The sequence below is a fragment of the Tursiops truncatus genome, chromosome X, assembly GCF_011762595.2.
Source record: "Tursiops truncatus isolate mTurTru1 chromosome X, mTurTru1.mat.Y, whole genome shotgun sequence".
NCBI classification, from domain to species: Eukaryota; Metazoa; Chordata; class Mammalia; order Artiodactyla; family Delphinidae; genus Tursiops; species Tursiops truncatus.
Genome location: NC_047055.1, coordinates 125,066,204 through 125,085,924, shown reverse-complemented (window position 1 = coordinate 125,085,924; position 19,721 = coordinate 125,066,204). Strand labels below are relative to the sequence as shown.

Sequence of the window (19,721 nt, the reverse complement as noted above, 5' to 3'; positions counted from 1 at the left end):
ACTTTGAGCCTTATGTCCCCAAGGATTTATTTTCATGAAGCCCATGACTGATTGATGTATGACTGGACAATACTAGGAGAGTTATATTAGAACAGAATATGCCCTTTTGCGGTATCACCGCCGTGGTGAGTGTGGACATGTGCATATTCACTCCACGCTTCCTGTAAAACGTGCAATGCATACTTTCAGGGGAAAAAAAAGAAAAATGATGTGCAGGCCACGATTTGTACAGTCCTGGAGTGTTTCAGCCTCTGTGGTCTTTAAAACTCCCACTCTGATTGCCTTTTAGAGATTTTTCAATGATCTGACTTGGAAGGATTAATTCCTTGAATACATCTAGGGAAGGAAGAAAAGGTACATAGGAAGAATGCAGGTATTTCTCTTTCAGGCATTGTTTTAAAACCATTTATCTGATGGAATGACTGGTCCCACATCAAGTGCCTGGCCTCTGTCCCCCATTTTCTCACACTTCTCCCAAACTTCCTGTACTTTTCCACTTTATCTTTTCCCTCAGTGCAATACTTCATCCTTCCTGTCTACCCATTTAGCTTCTTACAGCATTCTTCCATCCCTAAATAATGTGCAGTTTCTCTCTGAGGATGGATAAAGGAAGCTTCTCCCGGTCACAAATCTGATCGGGGGATATCTGAGCAGAGAGGGAAGAGGATGGACTTAGGGGGTAGCATGGAGATCCTTGAAAGGAAAGACGATATTTTTTTCTTTATAGATGAACTTTTTTTTTTTAATAGATGAACTTTTGACTTGATAAGGAAGATGTGTTCCATGAGTGATTTAAAAGAAAATCCAACCCAATCAAAAAATGGGCAGAAGACCTAAACAGACATTTCTCCAAAGAAGACATACAGATGGCCAAAAAGCACATGAAAAGATGCTCAACATCACTAATTATCAGAGAAATGTAAATCAAAACTACAATGAGGTAGCACCTCACACCAGTTAGAATGGACATCACCAAAAAGTCTACAAACAACAAATGCTGCAGAGGGTGTGGAGAAAAGGGAACTCTCCTGCACCATTGGTGGGAATGTGAATTGGTTCAGCCACTATGGAGAACTGTATGGAGGTTCCTCAGAAAACTAAAAATAGAGCTACCATACGATCCAGCAATCCCACTCGTCAGCATACATCTGGAGAAAACCATAATTCAAAAAGATACCTGCACCCCAATGTTCACAGCAGCACTATTGACAATGGCCAAGACATGGAAACAACCTACATGTCCATCGACAGATGAATGGATAAGAAGTTGTGGTGTGTATACACACACACACACACACACACACACACACACACACAAAATGGGATAGTGCTCAGCCATAAAAAAGAGTGAAATAATGCCACTTGCAGCGACATGGATGGACCTAGAGACTGTCATACTGAGTGAAGTGAGTCAGACACAGGAAGACAATATCATATGACGTCACTTATATGTGGAATCTAAAAACATGGTACGAATGAACTTATTAGCAAAACAGAAATAAGAGTAACAAATGTAGAAAACAAACTTATGGTTACTGGGGGATTGGGGCGGAGGGATAAATTGGGACATTGGGATTGACATATACACACTACTATATATAAAATAGATAACAGACCTACTGAATAGCACAGGGAACTCTACTCAATACTCTGTAATGACCTATATGGGAATAAAATCTAAAAAAGAGTGGATATATGTGTATGTATAACTGATTCACTTTGCTGTACAGCAGAAACTAACACAACATTGTAAATCAACTAGACTCCAATAAAAATTAATTAAAAAAAGAGAAAATCTGTAGTAAAAGATAAAAACAAAGAAAAGAAAAAGAAGAAAGGATTTTTAGGGGGAAAAAAATGGTGAAAGTACCAAATAGTAAACATCTTTAACTCCCAAGTGAAAGAGAAATATAAATCGGAAATTGACATTTTTCAGCAGCGGTACCTAAGGCATGTTAGAACCACTAAACACCCCTGATGTAAACTGCTTGCGCACACCTGGAATTCAGATCCCAGGTCTCTGAAGGCAGGTATCAAGCCCCTCCTCCAGTGATTCCGGACCCCCTTTATGAACGGAATCTGACGTGGAACAGCAATGTATCAAACAGGTAAGGGTGAAACTGCTCTGGCTGACGTCAAAGGGCTTCCTCCCAATGCCAGCCCACCCACCTTCCATTTCAATGGAGACTAAGACCCCACAAAGGGGACCAGAATGCCACGTGGCCAAGCCATTACCACATGCATAGAGCTCAAGTCATGTGCCTTTCATTCAAATGCTCTTCCTGCTGTGTGTTTATTTCAAAACCATTTCCATCTTACCTTTAAAGTTATGACACCCGTGAACGAAAGTAGTCTTACGCAATTAATAACCTTAAAGAGAAAGGCAACTTCAGAAACACCATTACACAACCTTCCCTGAGATAAAAACTTTGAGGGTAGCTACACTTCTTGAAAAATGAGTAGGTCTTTCTGATGCTTTTTTAATCCTTTGAAAAAGTCAGTTATATAAGCCTATGGACAACATTTCAAAAGACTGTAAGATACCTGTCAGGTGAGAAATCCACTGAAGTTGAAACAGCAGGGAAGGGGACAGGGCAGAACCTCTAAAAGAATGACATAGCCCTTGAGGATTTGCCATAAACTGACTAGAATCAATTAGGTCCAAGATGGTGCAAGATTTGACTTCCACTGGACCTTGAGCCTCATTGAATGCCCACTGTAATGCAATAGCATCTAAATGACATACCTATGGGCGCCAGGACAGTTCCAAGGCCAACGCAAAGGGCCAAAAAGTGGGTGGTGGCCCGATTCCTGGAAATCTCCACCCCCTCCCCAAAAAACTTGGAATAATACTCCCACCCATTAGCCTATGAAACTACCCAGCCCATAAAAAGTAACCACCCCATACTTCATGGCCTCTTGCCTTCTGAGATGGCCCGCACTCTGTCTGTGCAGTGCGTTTCTCCCAAGGCTGCTCTCGCCTTTTGAGACAGACCGCATTCTGTCTATGGAATGTGTATCTTTCTAAATAAATCCACTTCTTACCTATCACTTTGTCTCTCACTGAATTCTTTCTGCACTGAGACATAAAGAACCTGAGCTCCATTCAGTGCTGAGACCAGGTGTGGGATCTCAATCAAAAGACAGTGGGTTCAAGTCCCAATGTGGGTTCCGGCTGAGTTTGAGTCCCGGTCCACAGGTTCAAGTCCCAAAGTGGGTTGTGCGGTTTCAAAGTCATTCTTTGGGTCAATTGTCTTAATTCCATTGATTGGCCACAGACAGCAACAAGGCAACAGAATGGGCGTAAGAGGTTAGACACCTGACTCGCTGATACAGCCTTAGATCTACTGTGTCTGAGAGCTCTGATTTCACAGATGCCATCGTTGGGGCCAATACCACATCACCATGCACCATAGTAGACCATCAATGATGATTTGATGAAAATGCATCAGGGATGAAGGACCCACTTTAAGGAACATAAAAATACAGCGTAAGCATCGAATCGCAATTTTGTATCTAGATCAACCATAGGCACATCTGACGTTTTGTGCGATTAGAGAAGCTGGATCTGATATAAAGATTTGCACTGTTTCCTACGGCAGTTCACCTAATTAATACTGTTAGACCAGGGCTCCAATCCCCGCTCTAATCCCTACAACCTGTACCACTGTGAGTCCGTCCCATCACCTCTGAGCCTTTGTTTCCCCAAAAGTAAGATAAGGGAATCCTTCCAAGGGAGAGTATGAGGATTAAATGAAGGGGCAGCTACAATGTCCAGTGATGGCCACACCGCAGGCTGTCCATGAGTTTCGTGCCGAGGCATATAGATAAGATTGTTTCAAAGCAAAATAGTTTAAAGCCTGAATGAGGCATCAAATCATAGGATAACCAAAAAAGTAATACCCTTTCAGCTAAACTAAAATCAGCATTTGAATGGAGGTCTAATTAACCAACTGAAGATGCAAATTAGAGACCATTAATGAAGGAAAGCAGAAGTAAGAGCCACCCATAAATAAATCCCAGGCATTTCCATCGCTAAGCCTCAGCGAGGAGGTTCCTCTTATATAGCAATGGTCTTTGAACAATCACCATGAAAAAAAATAGAGGCAGATGTGATAGAACTCAACTTTTAGCTGTGTATGCTTTCCTAATGACAAAGGTATACAGAAGGACGCATAGGAAATATGCTTTAAAAAGAGATCTCCTTTGAAAATAAATGGACCACCAGTTTGTTCATTAGATCTTGTGTGGGTATGAATAATTACTTCATAGCTGTGATGGTACATCCCAATTTGCCTGGAATAATCCCAGTTTATTAAGAGCATTATTAACAATTTTCAAAGTGTCCTGGATTAGATAATAAATTACATGCTCAATGGCTAGGAAGGTTGTGTGACGCAGTTCTGATTAAAGAAAATATTCATTGTTCAAAGAGCACGTGCGAAGATCCTGTCATCTGTGTCTTATTACGAGCGTCTTATCATCGCTTTTGTTTAATTAAGGTGGTTCCGTTTAGAAGTCAGTATTTGACAGACATTACCGTTTGGGCCAGTCGCGATTTTTTCCAGTGGACCAACAGTCATGTTAATAAGATGTCCAAGGCTATTAATAACACTGGAAATGATCACCTGTCTGGGTTTACTGGTTCCTAGTGCTGGGCTATGAAACTTCACGTACATAAACCCATAGGATGTTTATATGGTATGTACAATAACCTTGCCACAGAGAGAATGGGACCACCTTTTAGAGAGACTCCGAAAAACTCAGCTGACCTTCTCAATGTCACACCACAGACACCAAGCAGTTCGTTCTTATCTCATTATAAAAATCTACGTTCTTTCCACGCCAGCCTCCTGCTTCCCTCTGACCATCACCCATCTTCCTAAACCTTTCTTTTGGGTAGGAAAACAGCATTTGTTACTCTGGAAAAGAACGGTAATCCTCTCAAACAATGCTTTTCCATTCCTTGGGCAGAGAAACAGCATGTATGCATTTCTTACTTTTGAAAAAAAAACCTCCAACACTATTTCGACATTTTGGTAAAAACATCGATTCCTATCAGAGTGCTAGTGAGTGGTACTAGGGATGTCCTGCAAGCAAAAAGTAAATGGCCAGCGCACAGTTTTCCAGAGGATGGTAGCCCGTGCAAGGTCCCTGATAACAATATACCAAGTCCCAGTTAAAACATCTCTATCGCCCTGTAGAATCAGCAAAGCTGGCACACTGCGCTCCATCAGATAAAAGGGGGTCTGTGGTGCACAGCTTCACACTAACTCATTCGTGGAATGTAAATAGACTGGCTTGGAGATGCTAAACTGCTTCTTTTATTTCCAGGCCACAACTCTCACAGCCCTCTGTTATCTTACCAAGATTTTTTCTTTTTCATGCTCAGCAGCAAAAGGTAAAATTAAAATTGTTCAATGAGAAAAGTTCTAAAAGCAAGCTATTTTTTTCTTCTTTTCTTAAAATAAAAGAATAAAGGTGTGTATAATTCCCACAGTACTTTTCTAGATTGACAAATGGGCCAAATAGATAAGAGATCACTGTGTTAAGCTGCTTAATACCAGTTTGGCGTTCAACGGGGGGAGAAAATCGATTTCTTTTGAAATCTAACCTTTTAAGTCACATCACCACCGTGTTGTGCAGGCAGGAGGACGCTTTGTTATTCCACTGAAGCAAGGACTCACCCAAGCCCATTGCTTTGTTCAGAAAGCAACGCCCAGAGCTGGTGATGCTACCGAGGGACGCCCACACTGCCCTCTTTGAAAGGGCTGCTAGCAGCAAGCCCTGGTCCGTGGCTTCCTTTGCCCACCTCTTCCTTAGAATGGACCTTTTGTAAAACATCAAGAAACAACATTTCCGGTTTCAAACACCAGTAGCCAAGTCAACTAGCCAGAGGCTTCTGAAAAACATTCAGAGAGGCATGCCACCCTTGCTGTGCAACACGAACAGAAATCATCCCACAAAGGTCTGGCTCCTGGCACCGACGAGAAAAGAAAAGGAAATCAAGAAGGCTCTAGACTCTGAGGCTTTTTGTTGTGTTTCATCCTAAAAACCTCACATTTCCAGTACTTTATCGATGCTCCCAAATGCCCAACTTTGCAAACATCTGTGGGCGATGTGCATTTCTAAATTAGAAGGTCATCTGCAACTCATCCCCTTACTCCGGGGTCTTCTATAGGTGAATGTGTTCAGTAGTGAATGAAATACAATGCTCAAAACAAAAGTAAAACCTCAAGTTGAAAATAAAATATTCTTAGTGATACTTGCCTGTTTGGAGAAAACATTTCAGCCCTGTTTCTTATTTGAAACAGGTCCGTTGGTCCATTTTATTTTTCATAGCTTTTACCATAACCATCCTGTGACATACAGATCTCATTCTCATAGCCACCCTGCTGTAAACAATTTTCTGCATCCTCTCAATGCATTTTTGCCTTGAAAACGAACGTTGTTACACAGGCTAGGAATATTATTCATGAACTGATCGAGAGCGGGCTAAACCACAGAAGAAGGTAAGCTTCGAAATAGTAACTTCAAAATAGGTTATTTATTTTTCCAACCCCCAGTTGGGGAAAAACGAAGTTAACACCGAAACAACGGAGAGCTGCTCTTGAATTCCTACGCACTTGGCCAATGTCCTTTCATCATAAATCATAAAATTTACATAAAATGAAAAACCATCAAATTACAAAATTCAAATAGGAGTATTCCATCTCACGTAAATACAACAGCCATGCGACTCTTCAAGATACAACAGACACAGACAACGCATTAAGCAATTAAGTAAAAGATTTTCCGACAAACGATTAACTGATTAACACACCTACAAAACCACAAAAGAAAGCTAATGTCTGTGGCCGTTATCTACCATTACCAAGTTATCACCTATTACCAAATGCGTTATCAGACACGTCTCCAAACTGTGTTCATTCCACAGGGTTATGTCGGCTAAGCCCACAGAAAGAAAAGTGCTTTCAATAAAGTATCATGTTCATCTGATCACCTTGGAGGCTGCATTTGTTTGAGGCGGATCCTAGGAAATGAAATTCCTGGATTAAAAAGTGCAAACTTTGAAAAACAACAACAACAACAACAAAAAACAGACGGCGCTGCGTGAACGTTAAGGGACAAATATATCTTGCAGCATGAAGTGAGTTCTGTGTAGTAGAGATTTCTAGGAATTAGAGTAACACGGTTACTCTATCAACGAGCCCCAAACCGAAAGCAGAACTTCCTCATGGCCTCCTGTGCGGTGACCAGAGAGACGGAATCACTCACCTAGAATCCCCAGGCGGTAGTTAACTGTGATCACGATGACATTGCCGTAGCTTGCGAGAATACTGCCGTCAATCATGTTGCCTGTGCCCTCCATGTAAGACCCGCCATGGATGTACACCATTACTGGCTTCTTACTGTTCTGATCATGGATGTCTGGAAAAAAAAGCCAAGTAAGGAAACACAATAAAACATCATGCTGATGAACGGATGCTAAGTCAAGGGCAAAGGACGTGGGGGACTTTTCCTAGTTTAGATTGGAATCCATCGCATGGCCCCTTTTTAAATTAGGTACGTTCTTGGTAAGATGGCCTAAGGAAAATGGTCCATGTTGTTATATTTTCTACTCATAGAAATGATGCAGGCATTGGAAGGAACGTGTGTGCAGGTGTAGGTTTCTGTATGTGTGTACAACACTAAATACGCAAGGATGGAGATGAAATACATCTTCCCTAAAGAGTGCTCAAACCCTACAAGGGCATCTATTACAAAATATATTTTTATCATCTAAGTAAGTGTGAAACCAACGTCAAAATGATAATTTATTTTTACTGTAACTTCTATCTTCAGTCAAAGAGGAGCTTATAGATTCATTTTCAACTTAACGAGAACATAAAACTAGTCATGAAACTGTAAGCTCTCAATACAGGGCCCATGATGACAAAAAACAAATAAATGGTTAAAAATGATCAACAGGACAGAAATGTGTAAAAACAAAACAAAATGTCCAAGCAAGTGTTTTTTCTCTAATTTACTGATTGCAGTAATATCCCAACTTAAGTGACAAAAAAAAGAGAGAGAGAGAGAGAGAGAGGAGAGCTGGGATAAAAATGGCACAAGATTCCAACCTCAAGATGAAAGTGTGGCAACGCTACATATTTTTACAGGGAATATAAACTCCCATCGTGCTTTGCAACCAGAGCACCCAGAGTCATTATTATTTTATTTAACAATGATGTGAAAAGCCTATTTTGCAATGTTCTGTGACAACAGAAGTTTGGAGACCATATGTCTATTTGTAGAGCCTACTTTCTGAAAAGTTGTGATGAAATAACTAGTTTGGTGGAAATCATTCCTTGGGCTTTTTTACCTTGAATGCTGAAGAATCCTGACCTTGATTCTGATGATTTCTGGATATTTATGTATTGCATATACATATATGTGTGTGTGTCATTTAAATATCTGTATGTCAGAAGAAAACCAAATGTATCCATGTACACTTATTTTCATTTTTTCTTAAATAAAAACTTTTTTTCCCTAATTCATGGAGACACTTTTGAACTATCAGAAAGGAATTTTAAGGAAAGAAACCACCCTTTGGATGGTGACTGCATATAAAATGAATTACGATCATGATCTCAGAACAGGCTCCTGGGCGCCACCACAGGGCATCCCGAAGGCAAAAGAAACCCAGTGGTCACAGTCAAGTGCAGAAAAAAGTGTCAAGCTGCCCCTGTGTCTGCAGATATTTAATCTGTCGCAGAACACTATTTTCTCCTGTAAAACTTAAATAGGGGGCTTCCCTGGTGGCGCAGTGGTGAGAGTCCGCCTGCCGATGCAGGGGACACGGGTTCGTGCCCCGGTCCGGGAAGATCCCACATGCCGCGGAGCGGCTGGGCCCGTGAGCCATGGCCGCTGAGCCTGCGCGTCCGGAGCCTGTGCTCCGCAGCGGGAGAGGCCACAACAGTGAGAGGCCCGCGTACCGCAAAAAAAAAAAACAAAAAAACTTAAATAGGAAGTAAAAATCATTTTTTAATCCTTCACTCATCATATGCTATGTGGAATTTTTAAATAAATCACCGTCCCTACAGGGGTCTGGCGTTTTACACTATCCACCCCTCTCTCTGGACTCTGATTTGCTGTGTTAGCCCTTATTTATGTTCCCATTCTGCAGTAGGCGGCACGCTGCTCCACTGTGAGAAAGGAAGAAGTTGAGGTTTTGAGGGCTGCTTTACGGGGTTCCCTCACAGAAAACGTTAGGTTAACGGCTCCTACCTCCAAGACACAAAGAACAAGGTTCTCATGAGGTTGAGAAAGAAATAACCAGATGCCAGATTTGTGCAAAGTGAAGAAAATGATCATAGTTTCTTGGTATTAAAGGAAAACTAGACGGAAAAAACTAGAAGGAAAATTACTGTTAACAGTAATAAAGGTTGACTGGTGAGCACTGGGAAAACAGATCCTAACGGTCAAAAGGGAATAATACGCTGAAAAGCCAGAAAAAAAGCAAGATGCAAACTAACACCCGTAGTTGGCTATACAGGGATACGGATAAAACTACAGGTGTCCTGAGGCCTCATAAAGGAGAAGCTAGCTGCGGATTCAGGTGCAGGTATGATACTCCAAGGCCAGCAGAAGAACTTTCTTAGAGGGTTATTAGAAGCAGGGAGAACCCTATGAACGCAGGTTAAAAAAAAAAATTAACGAACAGTAGTGTTGAGAGAACCGCGGGCATGAGAAAGCAACATAGGCAAAACCTCTTTTCTCGTAGAGCCACTGATTCATGAAAAAACTCCAAGAGGGCAGGAAAACCAAGCAAGTGACGCAAAGGGACTTTGAAGGCAGTTTTGCTTCCCAGCAAGGAGAGCTCCCCACTGCACTTTAAACTGCCTTTCAGCCAGAGGACCATGGGCCCACCGAGGGCCTTCAACGTTTTAAGGTAAAGAAACGGAGATCCATGCATTTTGCTACTCAGATGGGAAAAACGTGTTTTCACCCAGCCTACACAGCCTTAGAGCCAGCAAAGGCTGACTTGAAACATGTTTTGTTTCTTTTCTTCTAAACCATTTATTCTGCTGAAGGAAGCGGATACAACGTGCTAAGGATGGTTTAGATGTCATGTTAGCTTCCATCTTTAAAAAAAAAATCACTTTACTTGTGGAGTATAATCTGTCAAACAATTTGAGCTCCTTCAAGAAGAAACTCTCCACAACATTTTTGGGGAAAAATGTTCTTAAAGCAGCTGTGGTGTGAAGACAAAGATGCATAGAGCTAACTTTTTGAAAAATTTCAGTTCCATCCCCCCTTTTTTTCTCTTTAAAGCTGATAAAAGGCAGTTCTGAGAGAAACAACTTCTCTTTAAGACACTTTTTCATGTATTTTACTGTGAGCCAGAGAAGATTCTTTGAAGGCCCCATTTTGGAATCAGTATGTTTGGGGAAAAAAAGAAACACTAAAAACAAACAAAAACAGAAATGCCAGCCCCCTGAAAAGTTCTACTGAGCTGTCTCACCGTCCACAGAAGAAATTAAGAAGACCAAAGCTCCAAAATACAAAATTATAAAATAACATTCGGAAGGAAGAAAAGAAAGCACACATGCATGTTTTAAAATTTCACTTTCTCTTCTTGTGACCAAGCCAAAAAAAAAAAAAAGAAAAAGAAAAAGAGTTTCCTTGTAAATTGCATTTTGTTACTCACTTCATACTGAGAAACATTTATACATGTTCTCCCAGGTGATTTGCAGTCATCTACACGGTCATTGGGATTAAAAATGACAGTGGTTTCCAAACAAGAAGAAAATAAAGCACACAAAAGTGTACTCACTTCAGGTAAGGGAGGAAAAACAGGTTGAAATGAAAAAAAGAAGAAAAAAAAAAGAACGAAGGATATAAAATCATGCACCAAGGTCGAGCTTTGAAAAAAAACAAAAAATACCTTCATCTTCACCACGGTCATTACTGGTTATATCATCAGCGTTTTTCTTTGTGTTGGCTCCTGGTGTCATATTGAGAAGGAAAATAAAGGGAAAAAAGAGAATTCAAAAACAACAGGTTTGCAAAAAAGTCAGAAGAAAGAGAGATACTACCCCAGTAAAAGAAAAAAAAATAATGTCATACAAAAAGTTGAAATCTGTTACATTTGGATTTCAAAAACATGAAATAGGGAGATGCAAAATGCATATGAACATAAATATGTCAAGAAGAACAAATTCAAAGTGTTACTTGCAAAAAATGTTAGATACTCTGTGAAAATGCAGTTTGGGGGTTAAAATGATACTACTGCAAAAAAAAAACTAATGTGAGTTGAAAAAAAAAGAAAATTATTTTAAAAAGGGTTTCCCACATTTTATAAAGAAATGCATATGAAGTATTCAAATGTTCCTCTAGTTTTAACATGTTATAATCTAGATAAATTTTTGAAATATCACTGATACAGTTTGCTTAGGAAATTCCATAATGTAAGAAGAAACACATTTAAACAATAAACATGAAAGAACTTTAATCAAAATATCTTAAAACCAACATTAGTTTCATGCATAAGAACTTAAAAGCACAACACTTACAATAAAAATCAGAAATGTCGCTACTTTATTTAAATCATGAAGACTCACCTATCCCCAGTAGCTAGAGAACACTGCACGTTATTTATTCCTTTTGTCAACTGTAAACAAACTACCACTTTCAATAAGTATTTCTGAAGTCAAGATATAACAGTATAAATAATTTTTTTCTGTGTTTGAAACACTTATTAGATATTGCTTGAATGTTATTGCTATTTGTATAAATAAATAAATGAAGTCACCTACCTGGATGACCTGAAACATAAACCGCCTTGAAATTTCCATGTAGGCAAAATGAACAGAGGGTCCCTTAACCACGCCAAAAAAAAAAAAATGGAAAAAAGGTAAAAAACAAAACTCTCCTATGCTCTCCGTATGCAGTGTGCCATTTTGGTTTTTCTATTTTCCAGATACAAGAAGCTAAAACATTCAATACCACTTGAGGTGTTTAATTAGCTCAACTGCCTTCTTTCTATAGACAGGCATAGCCCACAGGTATGCCTATGGCAGTTCTGGATACCTCAAATTGTGGCCATCAATTAAAATGGTCTTTGCCTTCCTCCACGGATACATGGGTTAAGGGAGAGGAAAATTTAGTCACTATCACCCACAACACTTGTAGCTGGAAAGCCTCCGTCAGTTCTACATACCTCAGAGGGGCTTAAACATATTTTGAAACCAAGATCTGACGTTGCTGGTTTTATAGCTCAATACGGGTTAATTATGGTCAATTTCATGTGGATAAACAAGTACAAGCAGTGATGGTAGGTGGAAACCTGATCCCTCGTGTTTGTTGATTTTTGAGATTTAAATTTTCCCACCGTAGACAATTTCAAGTTACCAATCTAATCTAAAGTCATTGACAAGAGCTTGGAAAAGAAATGCCCAAGACCCTTTGAAACTCAAGCCTACTACCAGTTTCACATCATCTACTTGAAAGAAGAATGAAGTCTTCTAGGAGACCACCTGTTTTCCTTACAGCACGTTCAAGTCCCATCTTTTAGAAAGTACCGTGACACAAACGTGTCTGCCTATTATAGTCATCAGCTTAACATGGAAATCAATTCACGTCCAAGAATTCCACTGTGCTGAAAGAACTTAAAACAAACTAAAAAAAAAAACAAAAAAAAAAAACTCTTCAAATTAGCTCCATTGTCTTTTGGGCTGTTTTGGTCAGAGTTTATCAATAGAAAACTGATTTCAAAGCTATCTCATGGGCTGAATTTATGGCAGAAACATGTTAAGAAGCGTATAAGAAATGCCCTTCTCAGAGAAACACGCTACACGGATGACAGAACTAAAATCCTTCTCATTTCTGAAAAACATTTCAATTTTTTGAAGATTTTCTAAGTTTGTAGAGAAACAGGTCACCTCTTTCATTAAAAAAGAGAAGACACTAGAAAAATGAAGGTGTAGTCAAAACACATGCAATGGATTAGGGGAGAGAAAATGTTGTCTGACGAAGCTGATTCCCTCCCAGAAAATGTGTCCCTTTAAAAAGTTTGACCGGGGCTTCCCTGGTGGTGCAGTGGTTGAGAGTCTGCCTGCCGATGCAGGGGACACGGGTTCGTGCCCCGGTCCGGGAAGATGCCACATGCCGCGGAGCGGCTGGGCCCGTGAGCCATGGCCGCTGAGCCTGCGCGTCCGGAGCCTGTGCTCCGCAACGGGAGAGGCCACAACAGTGAGAGGCCCGCGTACCGCAAAAAAAAAAAAATAAAAAAGTTTGACCAACTCTGCTGAGCACCAGCCTTCCCACAGCAGTCGGCATTAAGAAAGGTCTTTAATTAGGACTCCCTACCTGGACTTTGCCTTTCCCACGAGCCTGTCCTAATATCCCTGCCTTCTTCTGGATTTTCTTCTTATAAAACTCTTCTGTCTTCCCAGCTGCAGCTGGACTCAGGCGCATGATCGCTGGACTGGCTCAAACCCAAACAAAGGCCATTCTGCAAGGTCTGGGGTGAGTTAAATGCCAGAGCTCTTTCCCAAGACCCAATTCTCAATGTCCTCAGGCTCACCATCAATGCGTGAAATTTGAGTCATCTGAAATTCTCCCCAGGGCAGGAGGAGAGGCAGTATTCAAGACTTCCCTCCAAAGATGGAGGAAGACGTTCTGAAGACTGACAATGCTTTGAAAATTGGTATAACCTAGATACATCACTGATTAAATGCTAATCCAGGGTAGTCTCTTTGACTCTTTACCAAATTCCTTTGTTCAACCAAGTGTGATTTTTAAGGGCTCTACTGAGGTATAATTTTTAATCATAAAATCAACTCATCAAGGTGTAAAGTTCAAGGAGTGTTTTTTGAGTCAATGTCTGGAGTGGTGCAAGCATCAGCGTAATCCGATTTTAGAATATTTCCTTCACCCCAAAATGACTGCTGGTGCCCAACTGCCGGCATTTGATGTTCCTAACCTCAGTCTCACTTAGTCAACGAGTGACTTAGTCTAGATTTGCCATTTCTGTGCATTTCCCATAAATAAATTCATAGAGTGTGTAGTCTTTTGTGTCTTGCTTCGTTCACTCAGTATAATGTTCTCAAAGTCCATCCGTGTTGTAGCATGCATCAGTATTTCCTTCCTATTACTCATACAGATGAATAATAGTCTACTGCATGGCTACACCGCATCTTGTTTATCCACTCATCTGCTGACTGACACGCCGTTTGTCTTATTTCCACTTGGTGGCCAGTATGAATAACGCTGCTATGAACATTTATATGCAATATTTTTTACGGATGTATATCTTCCTGGGTGTATATCAAGGAGTGGAATTGCTATGTCACTTGGCGCATTTATGTTTAGTACTTTAAGAAACTGACAGACTGTTTTCCAAATCAGCTGCCTCACTGTATATTCCCATCAGCAGTATATGCAGGTTCCACTTTCTCCACCTCCTACCCAAGACGTGTTATTATCTGTTTGATTATATGCATCCTAACAGGTGTCAGACGGTGCCTCACTGTGGTTTTAATTTGCATTTCGCTAATGACTTAATCACGTCAAGGATCTTCTCCTGTACTACCTTCTTTGGCGGGATGTCTATTCAAATATTTTCCCCGTTTTTTAAATTGGGTTCTTTGTTCCTTATTCTTGAACTGTAATTATATTTTTTAAAGACAGGTCTTTTGCCAGCAAGATGATGTGCAAATCTTTTCTCCTGGTCTGTGTCTTCTCTTTTGATTTTCTCAGTGGTGTTTTTTGAAGTGCAAAATTTTTTAATTCTGATGAAGTCTAACTTACCGACTGGTTTTTTTTTAAAGCTTGTGTTTTTGATATCACATCTAAGAAATTCCACCTAGTGAAAGGCCCTGAAGATTTCATGTTTTTTCCTAGATGTTTAAAAATTTTACTTCCTATATCTTTCATTTATTTTGAGTCAATGTTGGCATATGATACGAGGGAAGGTTTGAAATGCATCCTTTATTCAATTGTCTCAGCACCACGTACTAAAGACACTCTTTCCTCAGTGAATTGCTGGGACACTACTCTTGAGAGTCAATTGCATATACACATGAGGGTTTATTTCTGGACTCTTTAATTATATCCCCTTCTATATTTCTATTTTTTAATACTTATTTAATTTATTTATTTAATTTATTTATCTGGTCGCACCTGGTCTTAGTTGCAGCTGGCGGGCTCCTTAGTTGTGGCATGTGAACTGTTAGTTTCGGCATGTGGGATCTAGTTCCCTGACCAGGGATGGAACCCGGGCCCTCTGCATTGGGAGCTTGGAGTCTTAACCACTGTACCACCAAGGGAAGTCCCCCCTTCTATATTTCTATCCACATGAGTACCCTACTGTCCGAGCTTTAGAGTACGTTTTGAAACAGGGAAAGGCAAGTCCTCCAACTTTCTTCTGCTTTTTCAAGATCGTTTGGTTTTTCTAGGTGCTCCGCCACTCCAGGCAAACGTTCCAATGAGCTTGTCAACGGAAGCAAAAAACACCTGCTGAGATTTTGATGGAAATTATTTGCCAAACTACAATTTTAAATTAATTTTATAGAGCAGAGTCTAACCCAGAAACATAATTAGATATCGCCTTTAATGTTCTTTGTATATTGAATTTCCCACGCTTTTGTTCTTTTTTCCGTAAGCTGCTGCAATATTTGTTCTCTCAATTATAACTAATTAAATGGCCTAAAAACCAACTGAGTTCTCTTGAGTATCTCATTTAGTTACAATCATGAACTATGTAAACACAGGTGTTGGAGGACACAGGGAAAAAGATTCTGCTGTCATTTATTCCAGAGTAAACCCACCCCGCGGCTGCTGAAAAGGCATTTCAAAGTCCAGACAGGCCATGAGTTTTCTCCTGGTCCCCAAAAGACCAGAACAATATTCCTTTACATCTAATAGTTAGCATCTCCAGCAAACCTCAGTGGGGAAATGGCTCTAAATATTAAAGGGAATACTGAAATAACTTCAAACAAATATATTCCATTATTAAAATTTAAATATGATTTTATAAATAAAAGATCTCAATGTCCCAAGTCCTGAAGGATGTCCATGGTTTTTTTATACCTGTTCTTCTGATGTTCCCTTTTAGTGCTTTATCTACATCATTTTCAAAACTCAAACTATTTAAAACAGTACTTTGTATCATAAATGTAATAGGAACCCTTTGTAGACAATTCGGAAAACGTAGACCAACCAGAGTCAATGAGAAAATAAAAGTCTATGGAAGGGGCTTCCCTGGTGGCGCAGTGGTTGAGAATCTGCCTGCTAATGCGGGGACACGGGTTCGAGCCCTCGTCTGGGAGGATCCCACATGCCGCGCAACAACTAGGCCTAGGCCCGTGAGCCACAGCTACCGAGCGTGCGCGTCTGGAGCCTGTGCTCCGCAACGGGGGACCGCGACTGTGAGAGGCCCGCGCACCGCGATGAAGAAAGGCCCCCGCTCGCTGCCAACTGGAGAAAGCCCTCGCACAGAAACGAAGACCCAACACAGCCAAAAATAAATAAATAAATTTAAATTAAAAAAAAAAAAGTGCTCCAATAGCCTAAAGGAGTTATTTATTAAAAAAAAAAAGTCTATGGAAAACTTCTAGATGCTGCAGTTAACATTCTGAGGCAGGAAACTAATTTTATAAATGTTCTTTTTAACATACATTAAGTTATAGCACCATCAAAGTATGCAAATCATAAAATAAAGTCACCAATGGTGTTATGTGATCACGTTATCTACTCAATATAAAGAAATGACAGAACCCCCCCAAAACCTTTCCAATTATTGCTCTTCATGTAAGATATCCTATTAAAATGTATTTATCAGCTCATATTTATTATTATTATTTTTTGGTCCCTTCCAAGGGCAAATTCCAAGTCCTTCTTAATCTTGTTATCTCAAGGAAACATGTTAAAAAGAGCCCGTCTGGCTAAATGCATTGTTTTCCATACAGAGGAAGTTGTATACTGGGGTATGGGAGAGAGAAATGCTTTCTTGGCCATCACAGATGTGACGGATTAGTTAGTCACTGGGCCACAGAGGACTACTTCTTTAACGTAACCAATCCTGGTAGGAGACCAGCAAGCAATTACGATACCCTGGGCTCACTCCAGCAATGAACTGGATGGGACCTGCCCCACCTCAAGCTGTCCTCATTAGTTTATTCACTGGTACACCCATTCCTCCTGCAAACATGTACTGACACTTCAAGTACGCTGGCCCCGGCCAGGGGAGGAGAGGCAGCTGAGGCAGACACACCCATCCTGAAGGAGGTCACTCCTATCGGAGATCGACTTGCACAGGATGACTCCGGATGGGGCCGATGAATGTCTTCATTCATTTACTCTCTTGGTTGGGAGTTGTCTATGATGGGAAGGTGCTTGCTTGCTGAGGACGTGGTGGGTACCAATAAGTAAGCATGCATGGGTGAGCTAGGGTGAGGGCTCCCTTTCTATAAGCAAAGGAGGTGGGCTGCTCTGAGTGGGAGGGGAAGGGGAACAGGGGCAATCAAGACCCCAGGAGAGGGAAGCAGGGCAGGAACCCCACTGGGATACCTCTTCTCTCACCCCTGCACCTTGATGATGGGCTGTAACAGAGATAAACACTTGTGGATGGAGAACGTCGCCTGCCGTATCAGTAAACAAAGGATGCTGCAGCCATCAGGCCCTCAGCCACTGGCATCCAGATGGGATTCAGGATGGAGACAAGTTGGAAACTCGCCCAAGACAGTTAATGGGATATCAAAGGAATGACTTCAGTCAGCCCAGACTCTTGCATCTTCCCATACATAGAAAAATGCTAAATCCATTAACTTGAGATGTCTGGTTTTCATTCATTAACAGTCATCTTTTGATGCTCTGACTACCTGGTCTTTGTTGCAAAAACTCCTATACATCCAGGTTCCTCCCCCACCTCTCTGGGGCAGCCCCTCAGAGCTATCTGAGTTGCTGTGTCCCACACTTAAGTTCTCAGAAAGTCTGCCAAAGAAAACGTAATTCTCAACTTTTAGGTTGTGCGTTTTTTTCAGTCCACACTCTCCACACATAAATCATAACATAGGCTCTAACCTCCACGTTCACATTAATTAGCACAGTGAATCTCAAAGGCAACATGAAACATTTTATCTGTGGGTCCATCCAATGTATGTGCCGCTTGAAAACTTGGCACCTACAGAAAAGTTCAACTTCTGCACTTGAAGAAATCAGCATAGCTGACCTACTCCTTCATGTTTGCTTCTCCCTGAAATCAGAATATCTAAACAAGACCAAGTTACATGACTAACAAAAATATGTGTACATCTGGGAAGCTTGTCTAATGGAACCTTCAATAAAGTGATTCCCTGAAACCAGCATTTGGAATGATTTATCTCTTTTTTTTTTTTATACATGCCATGGCAATGCAGGAAGGTCACGTTTGTGATCAGCCCTGAAGGCCACTCTTTCATAACGTGGGGGAGGGGTTTTGGTGACCAGAAAGCCTTAGAAAAAACAACACCTACAAGGGGAGTGTATGGAAACTTATTGCCCTGAAGTCAGCAGCAGAGTTATACTTTGAAAAAAAAAGTTCAGAAAGCTATCTCTGAATGTGAAGATCTCTGCCCCAGAATATATAAAGAGATAGAGAATCACTGAGTTATAGGATGTAGTTGATTGGCAAAAGTTCCCCAATTTTACAATCCTCCCTGTGATTTTGTGAGTTTGTGTTCCCACCATTTGGATCTTGAAAGGTTTTATGATTTGTTTTCCCAACAGAAAAAAATGATGATGGACCAGTTCCAAGCCTGGGACCCCAAGGTCCCCATACCTGTGGAGTTCATAGTCCACGTGTGTCATTCAAGCACAGAGGAGCATCCTTGTTGAGAAGGACCTTGCCCAGTGGGCACCTGTGACCTGCAAGCTGATCCCAGACACAAGAACCTCCCAGCTGAGGACACTCAAGATTTCCAACCCAAAGCACCATGGACTAAATAAAGGATGATTTAAAAAGCTGAGATTTGGTATACAAACAGCTCATACAACTCAATAACAAAAAACCAAAAAACCCAATGGAAAAATGGGCAGAAGACCTAAATACACTTTTCTCCAAAGAAGACATACAGATGGCCAACAGATGCTCTGAAAAAGAAACAAGGGCTTTTTCTACTCGGGAAAATCTGCATCAGGCAACACAAAGCAAATATTTATTTAAGAAGAATCTTTCTAGAAATACAAATAGACAATAGGCACATGAAAAGATACTCAACATCACTAATTATTAGAAAAACACAAATCAAAACTACAGTGAGGTATCACCACACACCAATCAGAATGGCCATGACCAAAATGTCTACAAACAATAAATGCTGGAGAGGGTGTGGAGAAAAGGGAACCCTCCTACACTGTTGGTGGGAATGGAAATTGGTGCAGACACTATGGAAAACTGTCTGGAAGTTCCTCAACAAACTAACCGTAGAGCTACCATATGATCCAGCCATCCCACTCCTGGGCAAATATCTGTAGAAAACTCTAATTCGAAAAGATACATGCCCCCCCAGTGTTCAAGGCAGCACTATTTACAATAGCCAGGACATGGAAGCAACCTAATTGTCCATCAACAGAGGAATGGATAAAGAAAATGTAGTACATGTATACAGTGGAATATTACTCAGCCATAAAAAAGAAGAAAATAATGCCATTTCCAGCAACATGGATGGACCAAGAGACTGCCATACTAAGTGAAG

At 40.7% G+C, this 19,721-nt stretch overlaps 1 protein-coding gene across 8 annotated transcripts in view; it reads right to left on the bottom strand.

Moving 5' to 3' along the window:
• LOC117310287 (neuroligin-4, X-linked-like) overlaps positions 1-19,721 on the bottom strand; it is a 345,163-nt gene that overhangs the window by 121,944 nt on the left and 203,498 nt on the right. For 7 of the 8 annotated variants that reach the window (XM_033849537.2, XM_033849539.2, XM_033849534.2 and 4 more), the window contains 2 exons: positions 10,931-10,990; positions 7,279-7,431 (listed from right to left, as the gene is read on the bottom strand). In XM_033849537.2, the coding sequence (XP_033705428.1) occupies positions 7,279-7,431; positions 10,931-10,990 (213 nt within the window). The remainder of the gene's footprint in view (positions 1-7,278; positions 7,432-10,930; positions 10,991-19,721) is intronic. The other variant, XM_033849541.2, reaches the window with a different exon arrangement.